The 12,396-nt window shown below is 47.6% G+C and overlaps 1 protein-coding gene across 4 annotated transcripts in view; it reads right to left on the minus strand.

Annotated features, from left to right (window-relative positions):
- LOC119396072 (mitogen-activated protein kinase kinase kinase 15) overlaps nucleotides 1-12,396 on the minus strand; it is a 101,502-nt gene that overhangs the window by 75,802 nt on the left and 13,304 nt on the right. For all 4 annotated transcript variants that reach the window (XM_037663143.2, XM_037663148.2, XM_037663147.2 and 1 more), the window contains exons 2-4: nucleotides 12,111-12,258; nucleotides 10,909-11,100; nucleotides 10,555-10,665 (exon numbers count right to left, since the gene is read on the minus strand). In XM_037663143.2, coding sequence (XP_037519071.1) covers nucleotides 10,555-10,665; nucleotides 10,909-11,100; nucleotides 12,111-12,258 — 451 coding nt within the window. The remainder of the gene's footprint in view (nucleotides 1-10,554; nucleotides 10,666-10,908; nucleotides 11,101-12,110; nucleotides 12,259-12,396) is intronic.

The following is a 12,396-nucleotide window of genomic DNA, read 5'->3' on the forward strand; positions in this document are numbered from 1 at the left end:
GCCGACGCAGCTACTCAAGGGCTAACAACATCAGCCGAACCAAGAAACATGCTTCACTTGATGCGAAATAAAGTTGAGTGCAGCGGCGCGGATCATCGGCACATATGATGTGTTAAGCAACTCGAGAAAGCTTTGCTAGGTGCAAGTGTCACTGAGAGGCAGACCAGCCTTAGTCGGTCTTTCTGCACTAAATAAAAAGGCAGTGCCGAAAAACACAGCTGGTTGATAGCTCTGGTATGTCATTATTTTTCTTTAAAACCTTTACAAAGAGCCAGTTAGGTGCTCCTGTTAAGAAAATGGTCAGTAGTGATAACGCTTCTAGATAGAATTGGACTTCTCAATGGAATGTGCGCAAATTTCCTTATCTCGAAAATCTGCCTATCTTGAAATATTTTCTGGTTTTTACTACTTCGAGTTAACGAGGCATTACTGTACTATCAGCCTGTGATGAGTGAGTGCGCGAACAATGCGAGCGTCGTGTATTCGGTGCTGTGTCTTGGTGTTGGTGGCGCAAGGATTCCAAACGCGGTGGGTGACGCTATTGAAGCACCGCGCAACAGACACGTGCGACACATCAAAGAGGAAGACATCGGCGGGGCATGACATGTGTGGCCGCCGCCAATAGGAAGATGGCATGGCAGACGGGAGAGAAGAGGAAGACGAGGAGATAGAAGGGAGCCAGTCTGACTCGGACAGCCCGGACGAGACGCTGGTGTCAGGGTCTGTGCCGTCGGGTTTCGGACTCGAGCACAAAGGGCCCGACAGCGTCTGCCTCCAGACGTCCTTGGAGACGGGTAATCCTGGGAATTGGTCGTTCCCATCATCCGAGCAGCGGATCGGGCAGCTGAGCCACCGTGGAGCGCTGAACTCACTGTCCCGGTTGCCGAGAGGACTCCTGCTGCCAGTTGCTAATCACGGGACGAACCCGAGTGCCTACCGCCAGATTCCACGCTCGGTACGTGGGCAGGAAGGTGGCCAGCCGTTTTGCCAAGGCCAACCCCTTCTGTAACCTCCGCGCCGACTCGACCCATCGTCCACTCCACGAGCGCCGTCGCCGTCAACGCGTCAGCGACGACTCCGCCACCCGAGCCACCGCCAGCGACTCAAAACCGGTGACTTTGTTTCTCTTGAACGTTCCTTGGAACTGAGATACATTTTATAGCACCGGTCACCATGATGTTAGCCTAGGCGTAGCATGACTTTATTTGGTGCCGTTACCTGTTTTTTTCCTTTTCTCTTCTTTCCCATGTGTGCGATAAAGTTAATTTTTTGTGTGTGTTTGAAAATGGCTTCTTTCCTTTTCCGGTCAGAGGCCTTGCCTCAATTAAAACAATCTGACAACACTAAACCTGCATAACACAGCCTTATATCGGCTTATGTTTATGCTGAAGTCTATTCACATAAGTCTCAATGCACTAGCGTTCATTTTCCACCTCAGTATTTATTGATCAGAGGTGTGAGTTGGGGCAAACTTTTTATTGCGATAGCAATTACAGTAGACTCCCGTTAAGACGAACTCGAAGGGACCGCGGTCATCTGTTCGTCTTATCAGGAGTTCGGCTTATCAGAAGTGCCCCCAAAAAGAGACGTGCTAACATGCCAAGTGCATCCAAATATGTTACTTGAAAGACTGAATGCAGTAGACTTACAATGTGAGGTAAAAAGACAAGAAAAAGCATTTATTTGGCTCATCTAGATAAAGACTATGCCTTCAAGCAGAGTATTTACACGAATCATACGAGCTCCCAATTTCGCAGGTTCAAAACTAAAAATGCTCGTGAAGATATTTGCTACCACATTTTAATGATAAAACTGTAACACGCTCCTATGTTTACGATTAGAAAAAAAAATTAAGAGACAAGCACAATTTTTCTTCAAAGAATGTAAAATTTATTGTCCTGGCAGTTCGTTTTCTTCTGTGAGCCTGTTTTGCTGGCTCTAAGATCACTTCTGGATACGCCGAGTTGCTTAAGAAAGTCTGCAAGGTTTTCTTCGAGGTCCGGATATTTTCCCGTTTTCGGCCCGTAGTAACTTTTCCTGATCAACGTGCAGCTGAAGATATCCCATCGGGCTACTCACAGTCACAAGCCTCGCCACGAAAAAGACACGACGCAGCTATATTCACTGTGCAAAATAGCCTTCCTTTGTCGTGCGCTTCCATAATCAAAATGGCTCATCACAACTTGCACTTCACTGGGAACAGATAGAACGCGTACAGGTCCTAGGCAAACCAACGCGAATTGACCACAAAATACATGTGCTCGGCCGCCATTGTGTGATGGCGATGACAATGCACCTGACACCTCTGACGGGAGTGCGCCGCGATCGTGGTTTCGGTTTCGTACTCGATTGTAATGCACAGACCATTTTTGTTCCTGTTGTCGCTTTATTTTTTTTTTTTTTCCCCACTCCCCTTGCGTTTGCCCCTCTGACCACGGCGGAGGGGCCCCAAGCTCTTGTGTTGTTCTGTTCTCCTTTGTACCCCAGCTGGGAAGAACGGGGGGGGGGGGGATACAAAAGGACGCAATGGCTTGGGGGTCCAAGTTGTAAATCCCCCGCTCTTTTTGTTGCTTTCTTTGCTGATAAAGCCCACACCTCCCCACCCACAGGCTGGGGGTGAGAGGGGATACCGGCGTTATCCGCTGACCGGTCTTCTTCGTTTATCTCGCGCCCTCCGCGTCTTTGCTCCAGGAAGTGCTTTTTTTCATCTTTTTGCCTTTTCTCGGTCGCCTGAATGCCCCACCAAGACTGCAGTGTTCGTTTCGCAGAATCGCTAGCGTTGTTGATCATCGCGAAAGTTCGTCTTAACAGAAGCACGGCCGCTGGATAGAAAGCGCACGGTACGGCCTGCCGCGTCGGGCGCCTTTCTATGGGAGAGCGCGTGTTCACGGCCACCTGGATCGGGGCGCGCGGCGGTGTTGCTCCGGCCGTCCCATTCGGACGGAGGAGGCGTAATTGCAGAAAGGGGCGTGACCGCTCCTTTCGCCGCACCGCGGCGCGCGCCTACTACCCCTCCATTCCTTTGCGCTCTATGCGGGAAGGTTTGCGGCGCCTTGAAGCTATCGCTGTAGAGTAACCGTGAGTTAGCATAGCACTTGCCCCACCCTCACAAAAAGCACATAAAAGGATGAATGGCGGCTATCGCTATATTCTTTATTTTTTTTGTGTGTGTGCGCGCCAGTCCTTGTCGTGATGATGGTGACCGAAGCGAAAACACCCGCGAGTAACATTTCAAGAAAATTGTTTTGGTGTTCTTTGCAGCATATCAGTAAAAAGTATACGTGCATGCGAAGGAAAGCACGAGATTTATTAAAAAAACCTTTTTTTCTGAGTGCTTCCAGAATAGGGGAAACGATCCGAAGGTTGGTTCCTTAAAGGAGGTTGGCGGATTTCCCTTGGGATGCTGCGGCCTTGAGTGCGCGAGCTTTACCTGCTGGAAGGAATGCCACTTTGGCGTCGGGGCAACGTAATCTTTCTTGGTGTTGACTTACAGTAAGGCACGCGGCAGTACGGCACGTTTCTGAAAAACACGGTAAATGAGGCAAGCGAGTGAAAAACTCGCAGCTACAGCTAACAGGCGTAACCTCGTGGAACGCAGACTAAAAAACAAATTACTTGCCTGAAGTCAATGTGGTATGACAATGTGAAACATCTAAAGAGAGAAAACGTATATTCACGTCTTTTTTTATTGTGAAAAAGTCGCAGCTACAGCAAACAGGCGTAACCTCGTGGAACGCAGACTAAAAAACAAATTACTTGCCTGAAGTCAATGTGGTATGACAATGTGAAACATCTAAAGAGAGAAAACGTATATTCACGTCTTTTTTTATTGTAAAAAATCGCAGCTACAGCTAACAGGCGTAACCTCGTGGTACGCAGACTAAAAACAAATTACTTGCCTAAGTCAATGTGGTATGACAATGTGAAACATCTAAAGAGAGAAAACGTATATTCACGTCTTTTTTTATTGTGAAAAAGTCGCAGCTACAGCTAACAGGCGTAACCTCGTGGAACGCAGACTAAAAAACAAATTACTTGCCTGAAGTCAATGTGGTATGACAATGTGAAACATCTAAAGAGAGAAAACTTATATTCACGTCTTTCTTTTATTGTGTGTTACGTATTAACACGTTAATTAGTGCAGACCGTTACAGGCGTTTATTTCCGTCTTACATGTGCACTCTGCCCGTAATTAATTCAGATAGAGTTAAACGCCTCTATAAACTGCCCGTTCACATTAAATACGACACGCACCAACACACCAGAAAAACAATTGATGCGTTTTGTTATAACACGCACAAAAAATAAGAAAAAAAAGCAGAGCAATACTAGCGAGAAACGTCCGCAACCGACCTACGGCCGTCGGTAAATCGACGCTTATGTAACGTCGGGCCTTGGTCAACCCGTGAGCGGCATGCACTCGGCATCGTCGGCCACGGTGGACGGGCCTACATCGGGTGCCGACGCAGGCCCACATGAGGCCAATGTCAATCCCCAAGACCGGCCCTACATTGGTTGCCAAGGTTGAGCCAACGAGAGTGCAGTTGGCCAGCGACGTCAGGCCGACATTTTGCCAAGGATAAAATGTTGCTTGGGAAACGGGCTCTTTCATGCTGTCGCGTTAAAACGACAATTCGATACCAAAACGAGAGAAAGTGGCCATTGCGCGACCGACCCTTAGCTAATTCGCAGGAGACAAGCGTCACTCATCGCTTTCGCGTTCAAATTCGCCTACATGCGGCCTGCGCTTAAATAAGAACGTCGCATTCACATCACTGTCGTATCGTGGGAACTTCAGAATGCAAAGAGACGTGCCCATATCAAAATGTTGCCTATCATGGGCAAGGAGAAAACGACTACAGCATTATCATTACCGCAATTGTTTTCCAGCAACGTGATGCTCTTAAGACAGCGCTCGACCGCAGAAGATAGCTATGCAGTGTCGACGACGACAAAATGTATTTCCTTTAGAAAGAAGCATGGCGCGCGCCGGTCCAGGCGGCCGTGGGAGAAACGATTGCCAAAACAAAGAATGAGAAGCACGGAAAATCACGTACTCGGCACAATATATGTGTCATGGCACTTATGTAGCGGCCGTGGTCATATGGCACATGAACGCGCCGCGCCACACGAAGTCTCTTAAGCACGCTGCTTGGCTCTATCTCGATTGTAACATGCTACAGAGAACACTCACTGTGTAAAGCCCGATTAACATTACATAATAGGGTACCTTGATTCCAGTCACCACGTGCACGATGTCCAGTGTGCATTTTTCCAAACACATCTGCGGCTGCCTACGGCGCGGTCAGCGCGGCATCATTCGCAAGGGGGTAGGAGGAGAGCGCCGCGTCGCGGCGCGCGTCTGAACTACCTCAATTACAACTTTTCAAAGGGGCGCGCGCCGAATGGGACGGCCGGAGCAACACCGCCGCGCGCCCCGATCCAGGTGGCCGTGGCGTGTTGGCCCTAGTTGCAGTTGCGGCCGCTGCGGCGCGACGGGGCGGGGAAGGGGAAACGGGTGCCGGCGGCTCCGTTGGGGCAGCAGCCGCAGCAAATTAGTTGGTGATGGTCGCAACAGCGATCTCACTCAGCTGTTCCAAGCGGTTTTTTCCATCTCATCTATCGCAGTCACGACATATCATGCGTTCAGTTGAGTCCGTTCGCGTAATCTGGTTAAATAGCCACTTAAATTTCCATGTACGTGCCGAGCTCCTGGCACGTTTTTTTTCCAGGACTAACTTTTGCTTTGTGTCTGAAAGAATATTCCACAATGCGCGTAGCAACATTATATGGCGCTGAATGTGTGAAAAAGTGGTTGTTATATTTATGTGCGTGTAATGAATGCATCGTTTGTTATTTTAACATATTGATTTCCGTGACATTTCTTCAGCACCTTTCTGAAAATGCTTGACAGGTATTTATTTGAAACATCTGGCAATACACGTTCATGTTCTTTATACACAGGAAGTGCATGTAAAAACATACGTTGAATCTTTTTCATGATGTCTGATACATGATACTGTGCCGAAAAGTAATTCAGCTTCGGATGCTTGATACTAGCGGATTCTACAAATATAGTGACGCACTCCTCGTAACTTTGTTGAAAAGGCTGCGGAATTATATATTCATTAGAAGTGACGACCACATGACGGAGACTGCCAGAAGACAATCACGTTCGTGTGCAACAAAGAGTCGCCAGTGCCTGTACAGCGGCTAACGTCAAAGGACCAAAACGAAAGGTTTTATGGTCTGCACAGACTGGAAGTAGACATGGGAAGCCAAAATTTGGGCTTACAAGCTGGAGGCATAACAAAACAATAATAAAAAATAAGAAGAAAACAGAGACGAGTATAAGGAAAGCGTTTAGCTCCGCCCCCCCCCCCCTCTTTTTTTTGTTGTTTTTTACCGTATAGCTGTCAAAAGCGACCCACCTTAACTTTGTCCCTGTGAGTCGCTCGCAATGTGTGTGCTGGCTGCCACGTATATTTGTTTGAAATGAAATCTTGTCGTCGCCCACCAGCGGCTTTTATGCACTTTTTTGTCTCCGCATGTTTTGCTGAGGTAAGTTTGAGTCTGTGGCCCGTACCGCTAATGACCACAGACAACCCAACTCTCTGAATAAAAGGAGTACACGTGCTTTTCACGGCAACCAACATCAGTACCACATGGCATTGCGGGGCAACGCACGCCACCGCAACGCGACAGCGTTCGGAAACAACCGGAACCGATGACAGTTGCCGCGGGCTGAAAGGTGGGAACTAAAAAAAACCGAGAGATAAGAGAAAACGGGAAGGTGGTGTCACGGCCGCTGGATTTCAACGACGTTTGCAAAGCCGCCGTTTGCAGCTGGCAGGGATGAGCCCTGAATTCATAATCAATAAAATAACTTCTCACATTTTGTCCAGATTTTATGTTCACTGTTGAATTCGTTACACGTTACACGGCGTAACGGGAAGAAACAGAACTACTGAAAAGCGCAGGAATGCAAGCAGTTGTGTTCGTGTGTTTTTCAGTCTTTTCATCACTCTTTCCGTCTGACCGTTTTCATATTATTTAATCCGTATTAGCTCGCCCAATTGTCAGTATTGAAGATGTAGTGTCACTGAAATTTCAAAGTGACTCGAATCTCCTTCTATGTGATGGTCGCACATATGATAAGCATTATTTCACGGCACTTACATGCGATACCGTACCGTATGTGTACTATAAACATGTTTGGAGGAAGGAAGAAGTTTATCTTATTTCGTGTCAAATAAACAGTGGCCGCTGCAGTTTCTGAGATCACTTTTTTGAAATGAAATGATTAAATCTGAATCAACATACTCAGAGCCAAAATAAAGAATTTCGATGCATCAGGAAAGGTGCAGTGCCTCCAGGTTGGTTAGTTGTGGTCTTCTAGGATACCAGAAAAATATGCCCACGCGATTACTTCCGCAAAAAGCGATCGGTGCGCGAAGTTGCTTCTTTGGCAAGGCAAGAACAAAAATTCCCAAGCGCTGCAAGAATGAACAAAAAATATCGGTAATTAACTGATGTGTACACGCTAGATAAATTTTAGAAGAGGATTTCGGCCGTCACATGAAAACGCACGCGCCCAAGCATAACTGCCGCAAGCGCGCCGCGCATGTGATCCCGCGGGCGTCCGCGAAACCCGTCCCCGCCCAGTGGCGCCGCGGCGGTGCTCCGGGAAACTAGGCCCGTCACGCCGGTTTCGGGGCACGCGGCAGGCTGTACCCGTGCGCTTTTTATCCAGCGGCCGTGACAGAAGAGTACAGTTGGGTGGTTCGTCTTAAGCGAATTTTTTTTGCATTGAGTCTATGGGAAACCAAACAAATGGTCCCGTGTTGTTCGGTATAAGCGAGAATTCATCTTAACTGAGTTCGTCTTAACGGGAGCTCACTGTATATGGACAGTCTCGGCTGATTTTTGCTGTTGCCGTCGTCATGCACAGTATATGTATATGTCTATATATATAAATAAAAGCCACAAAGAAAAATAATTCAGAAAAACTTTCCGACGCGCGGAATCGAACGGGCGACCTCTCGCTTTCCAACGCGCGGCGTTAAGACGGTTACGCCACTAGCAGTACCATCTTTCAGCCTGCTAACAGCGAGCTATTTATATACACCATTTCCTTCAGCATGCTTTCTTAGTCACCACATAGATGGCGCGACGTGCGTGCGTGGCGCGCTTTAAAGATCGTCGCCCCACTCCTGCGAACGCCGCTGTTCTTTGCCCTACAGGGCATGGTCGCCTTCGTGCGCTTATCTCGAGGAAAGAAGGGGGCGGCCGGGGGGGAGGGGGGGTGTAGCGGGCGGTTGTATGTCTTGTGCTTTCCCCGCGATGTCTGCGCTGAAGTCACAGAGCGTATGAAGGTCACTTCACTCGCTGCAGCGGCAGCGTTTGCGAAAGGAGCACGCTGTTTGAACAGAAATAAGTAACAACTGTGACAGTTCGCGCTCGTCCTGTGTGTACCTGTTCGTTCGTTTCGTGCGTCCTGCTTTATGTTTGAGCAGTGCGCTTCAAGTGTCGAGCTGTGACGCATGATAGTTCGTGCTCGTCCTGTGTGTGTTCTTTTCGTGCGTCCTTTGGGCTCGAGCGACGCGCTGGCAATTTCGAGCTGCTTTCCGTTCTTCGCGTTACATTCCAATTTATTGCTATCGCATTCATTGCTTCGCCGTTGCGGCGAAACTGTGACTTTTTCATGGAAAGTTCTTGATAAAGACATCTCATGTGAGTTGCATATTTCATACAAATGTCCTTAATGCATTGAAACCACTGATAATTACTTATTTGAAAATACAAGAACAAAAGGCGCATCGTGGAGCACCGATTATGTGAGATATTGGCGTTGAAGAGCATTGGGACTATGGTCTAAAAAGCTAATTTTACACTAACGAACTAATGAGTCGACACACTCAGGCTCACTCAGACTCAAGTCAAGCCGTGAGCCTGAATGAGTCCGGCTGAGCAATATGTTTGCGAGTTTGAGTCCGAGCGAGTCCAGTTAAGAAAAATTTAGTGAGTCCGAGTCTGGGTGAGTCCGGTTGAGGAAAGTTTTGCAGAGTTTGAGTCCAAGTGAGTCCTCAGAGCAAAATATATTTTTTGAGCGAGCCCGGGTGAGCTCTAATTTAATTGCCAACCTATGGTAGTACTACTAGCTGTTGGGCCCAACCTGTGTTGATGAGTTATAACAGGGTGTGCGAACCAATCTTTCAGGGCGAATTACATAAAGAAACTAATATAGAGCAGGAAATGAATATGGTAAATGACTTTTCAATTTATAATAGTTGCGCCTTTATATAACTGCAGTGCCAGTGACATTCACTGGTGTGAGCCACACTCCTTCAGATGCAGACTGGCGCATTCCACTGCCGAGAGGTTGGCTTTCCCGCAGGACATACAGTAGTTGCCCAGTGACGGTGTTTGTGCCAAACTGACATTTTTTCAAATATGATAACCTAGAAAGTGGGCACGTCTCTGAATAAGAAGCTCCAAACTGTAAAATATATGAAAAAGCACCTCCTTTATCAGACGTGCCACTACAAGCAGTTGTGGATTTTTATGAGGCACCTGATGTTTTGTGCGGCGCTCTTGCATCAAAGTTCAGTAAAACCTCATTAATTCGAACTCGGTTATTTTGAAATCCCGCTTAGTTCGAAGGATTTCTGCAGTCCTGTATTTTGAAATGTAAATTTGAGTGGATAATTTGAAGCGGCGATCAGTACCAGCCCGGTCCATTCGAAAACTTTGGGTGCCATCTGCTAATCCGCGGAAACGACGGCCCTTGGGAGCCACAAGGCAATGCACTGTAGCGATACTGACGAGTGACAGGTGAAGCTCCTCAGCTTCGCAGCTGCCAGCACAAAACAACCCCCCCGGTCTCGTGGTCAATTGAAATAGGCGCCTGTGGAAATGAAGACGTGCTTCACTGCAACACAGCGGACGCGGGCAGCATGTCACATGTTTCTCGCAACGTCAGCGCATCATGATTTACCCATTCTTTCTGGGGAAATAAAGGAATTATTAAAGGACGGTCTGACGGAATTCGCGATGTATGCGAACCTCCGATTGGTGGTTGCTCCGGCAATTAGCAGCTGTCACCTCACCTGCTCCTCACTGCTGACGCTGTGAGGAGCAGGTGACATGCTGTCCCTGTGTCACCATTGTGTTGCAGTGAAGCACGTCTTCTTTTCCGCAGGTGTGCATTTCAGTTGATCACGAGATCTGTATTTTTTTTTCTTTTCTTTTGTGCTGGCAGCCGAGAGGCTTGCTGTTTCGCGAGTTTAGCGGCGAAATTGGGACCGGGGATTGCTGGAAAACACAACCTTTAGACTCGCGAACTAGCAGAGACAGCAAACAACCGCCTCTGATTAATTTCAGTAATTGTATGTATGTTCTTTGTATGTTTGGTTAATTCGAAAACCCCCTTATAATTCGAAGATTTTTCCCAGTCCCAGTGACTTTGAATTAACGAGGTTTTACTGTACAGGGATCCAAACTGGTCCCCTAGGAGTCAAGGTATGTAAAATGTTTATGAAAGTAGGCCTCTACCTTTATGGAGTATGCCTCGCCAGGAGCGTGGTCATTGTAGAGGATCATGTTCTGCTTCATTGCTAGGCTTTCCCGCACGCCCAGATGGTAAAAGAGCGCGTTTCGCTGGTCCTGTGTTGGAGAGATACCGGCAGCGAAGATTAGAAACATAATGGGCACTGCAATGAGCACGACAAGTGCTCGCTGACGCCACGCAAATACAACGCACAAATTCTTTTTTTATTACCAGAACCTGCTGCACTAACTTGCTGATCTCATGTGTAGCCAGTACCTTAAGTATGCTAGGAGACATGCGATTTGAGACACTTCAGTATTTCCTCGTCTCGGAAACAAGAGATGAACTGGAGCACGCACCTGTATGGAAACATCAATGATGGCCACGTCTGCATCATGGAACTGCTCCAGCACTTTGGTCTCCCCAAAGTCAAGCTTCTTGAAGGGCAGCTCGTGCAAGGTAGCCCCGACACAATTTGACGCCTTTTTGATCTCCTCGTATGCCGCCTTGCGCTGTGCCAAGCGGCCTCCCGCAGCACCTGTCCCGGTGGTCTGTAAAGACGATAGCATCGACAGAATGTCTACAAAGCAAGTAATGTCCCTTAAAAGTGACACAAAAGAGAAATGTTTATTTCGAATGCAGTGGTTACACTAGCTTCAGGACTTGCGTATAGGACGACCTTTCTTTGAGTGAAAAATGGGCTCGCCGAGCCAGAAAGAAAGGACATATAATGATTAATGGGTGAAATGCCATTTGTTCGAGAAGGGAATCACACTTCAATATGAAAAAAAAAAATCAAAACAAGTTATCCGCTTGTAACTTTTTTAGGGGATACTGTTGCGCAAGAGAGACCCAAACATGAGAATAGACTTTGAGATCTGCAGTATTGCTAGACGACATCAGCTACAACAGTCGAAAATAAAATTCAAAGGCACGTTTTTTTATGCTGCCCAATAGAAAACTGCACCCGAAGCAGGGAGCTGAATATACATGAAAAGATGACTTGCCACTAGAAGAGCTGCGTAAAAAAACGACTGGTTGGTTGAGGTGCTTTCTACGGCCAGGGTTAACTTCTCCCTCTGGCCCCGCAGTGGACACACCTGTCTGTTTCTTTGGTGGCTCCCGAATCGCCTACCAAATTTCTGTAGGGTTAGTGCATTGCAGGTACTAATGACCAAGGCATGACAGAGGCTGGCGAGAGGTTGGCTTTCTTGCAGGACATACCATAGTTGCCAAGTGAGGGTGTTTGTACCATACCGACATTATTGAAAATACGATAACCTGGAAAGTGGGCACGCCTCTGAGCAAGGAGCTCCAAACTATAAATATATCAAAAAGCACCTCCTCTATCAGACGTGCACACCATCGTCGGTGCACACCATTGCGAGTGCTTCGGGGAACATTATCTGTTAAACAGCTAACCACTGACTCTGATTAATACATTGCTGAGCTTAAGACAGCTGTTATGAAGATACGGAAGGCCCAACTTTTGAGCTGTGCACGCTGGCAGTGAAGGCGTGACTATGATTGCGAAAGAAAATCAGAGCAGAGTCAAACCCACCAGGTCGATGATACAGGCTATGTTCATCTTGCCTTGGGGATGACCGGTGCTGGCAACGCTGCAGCACGAACGAGCATCTACTTCACTCATGGCCGGGCAGCTCAGCTTGGTGGGAGGAACCTCATCCGAGCTCCGACACAGGGCTTTTCTGGAAACGGCACACCGCACAGTCAGTGCGATTTCCTGCCTTCTTTTCCCACCTCCACTTCTTTTTCAGTGTATCTTCATTGTTCTACAAATATTACTGTGATTGTGTACGTGTCTCTTTGCTTCAGTGACCCACTTT

The sequence above is a fragment of the Rhipicephalus sanguineus genome, chromosome 6 (assembly GCF_013339695.2).
Source record: "Rhipicephalus sanguineus isolate Rsan-2018 chromosome 6, BIME_Rsan_1.4, whole genome shotgun sequence".
Lineage (NCBI taxonomy): Eukaryota > Metazoa > Arthropoda > Arachnida > Ixodida > Ixodidae > Rhipicephalus > Rhipicephalus sanguineus.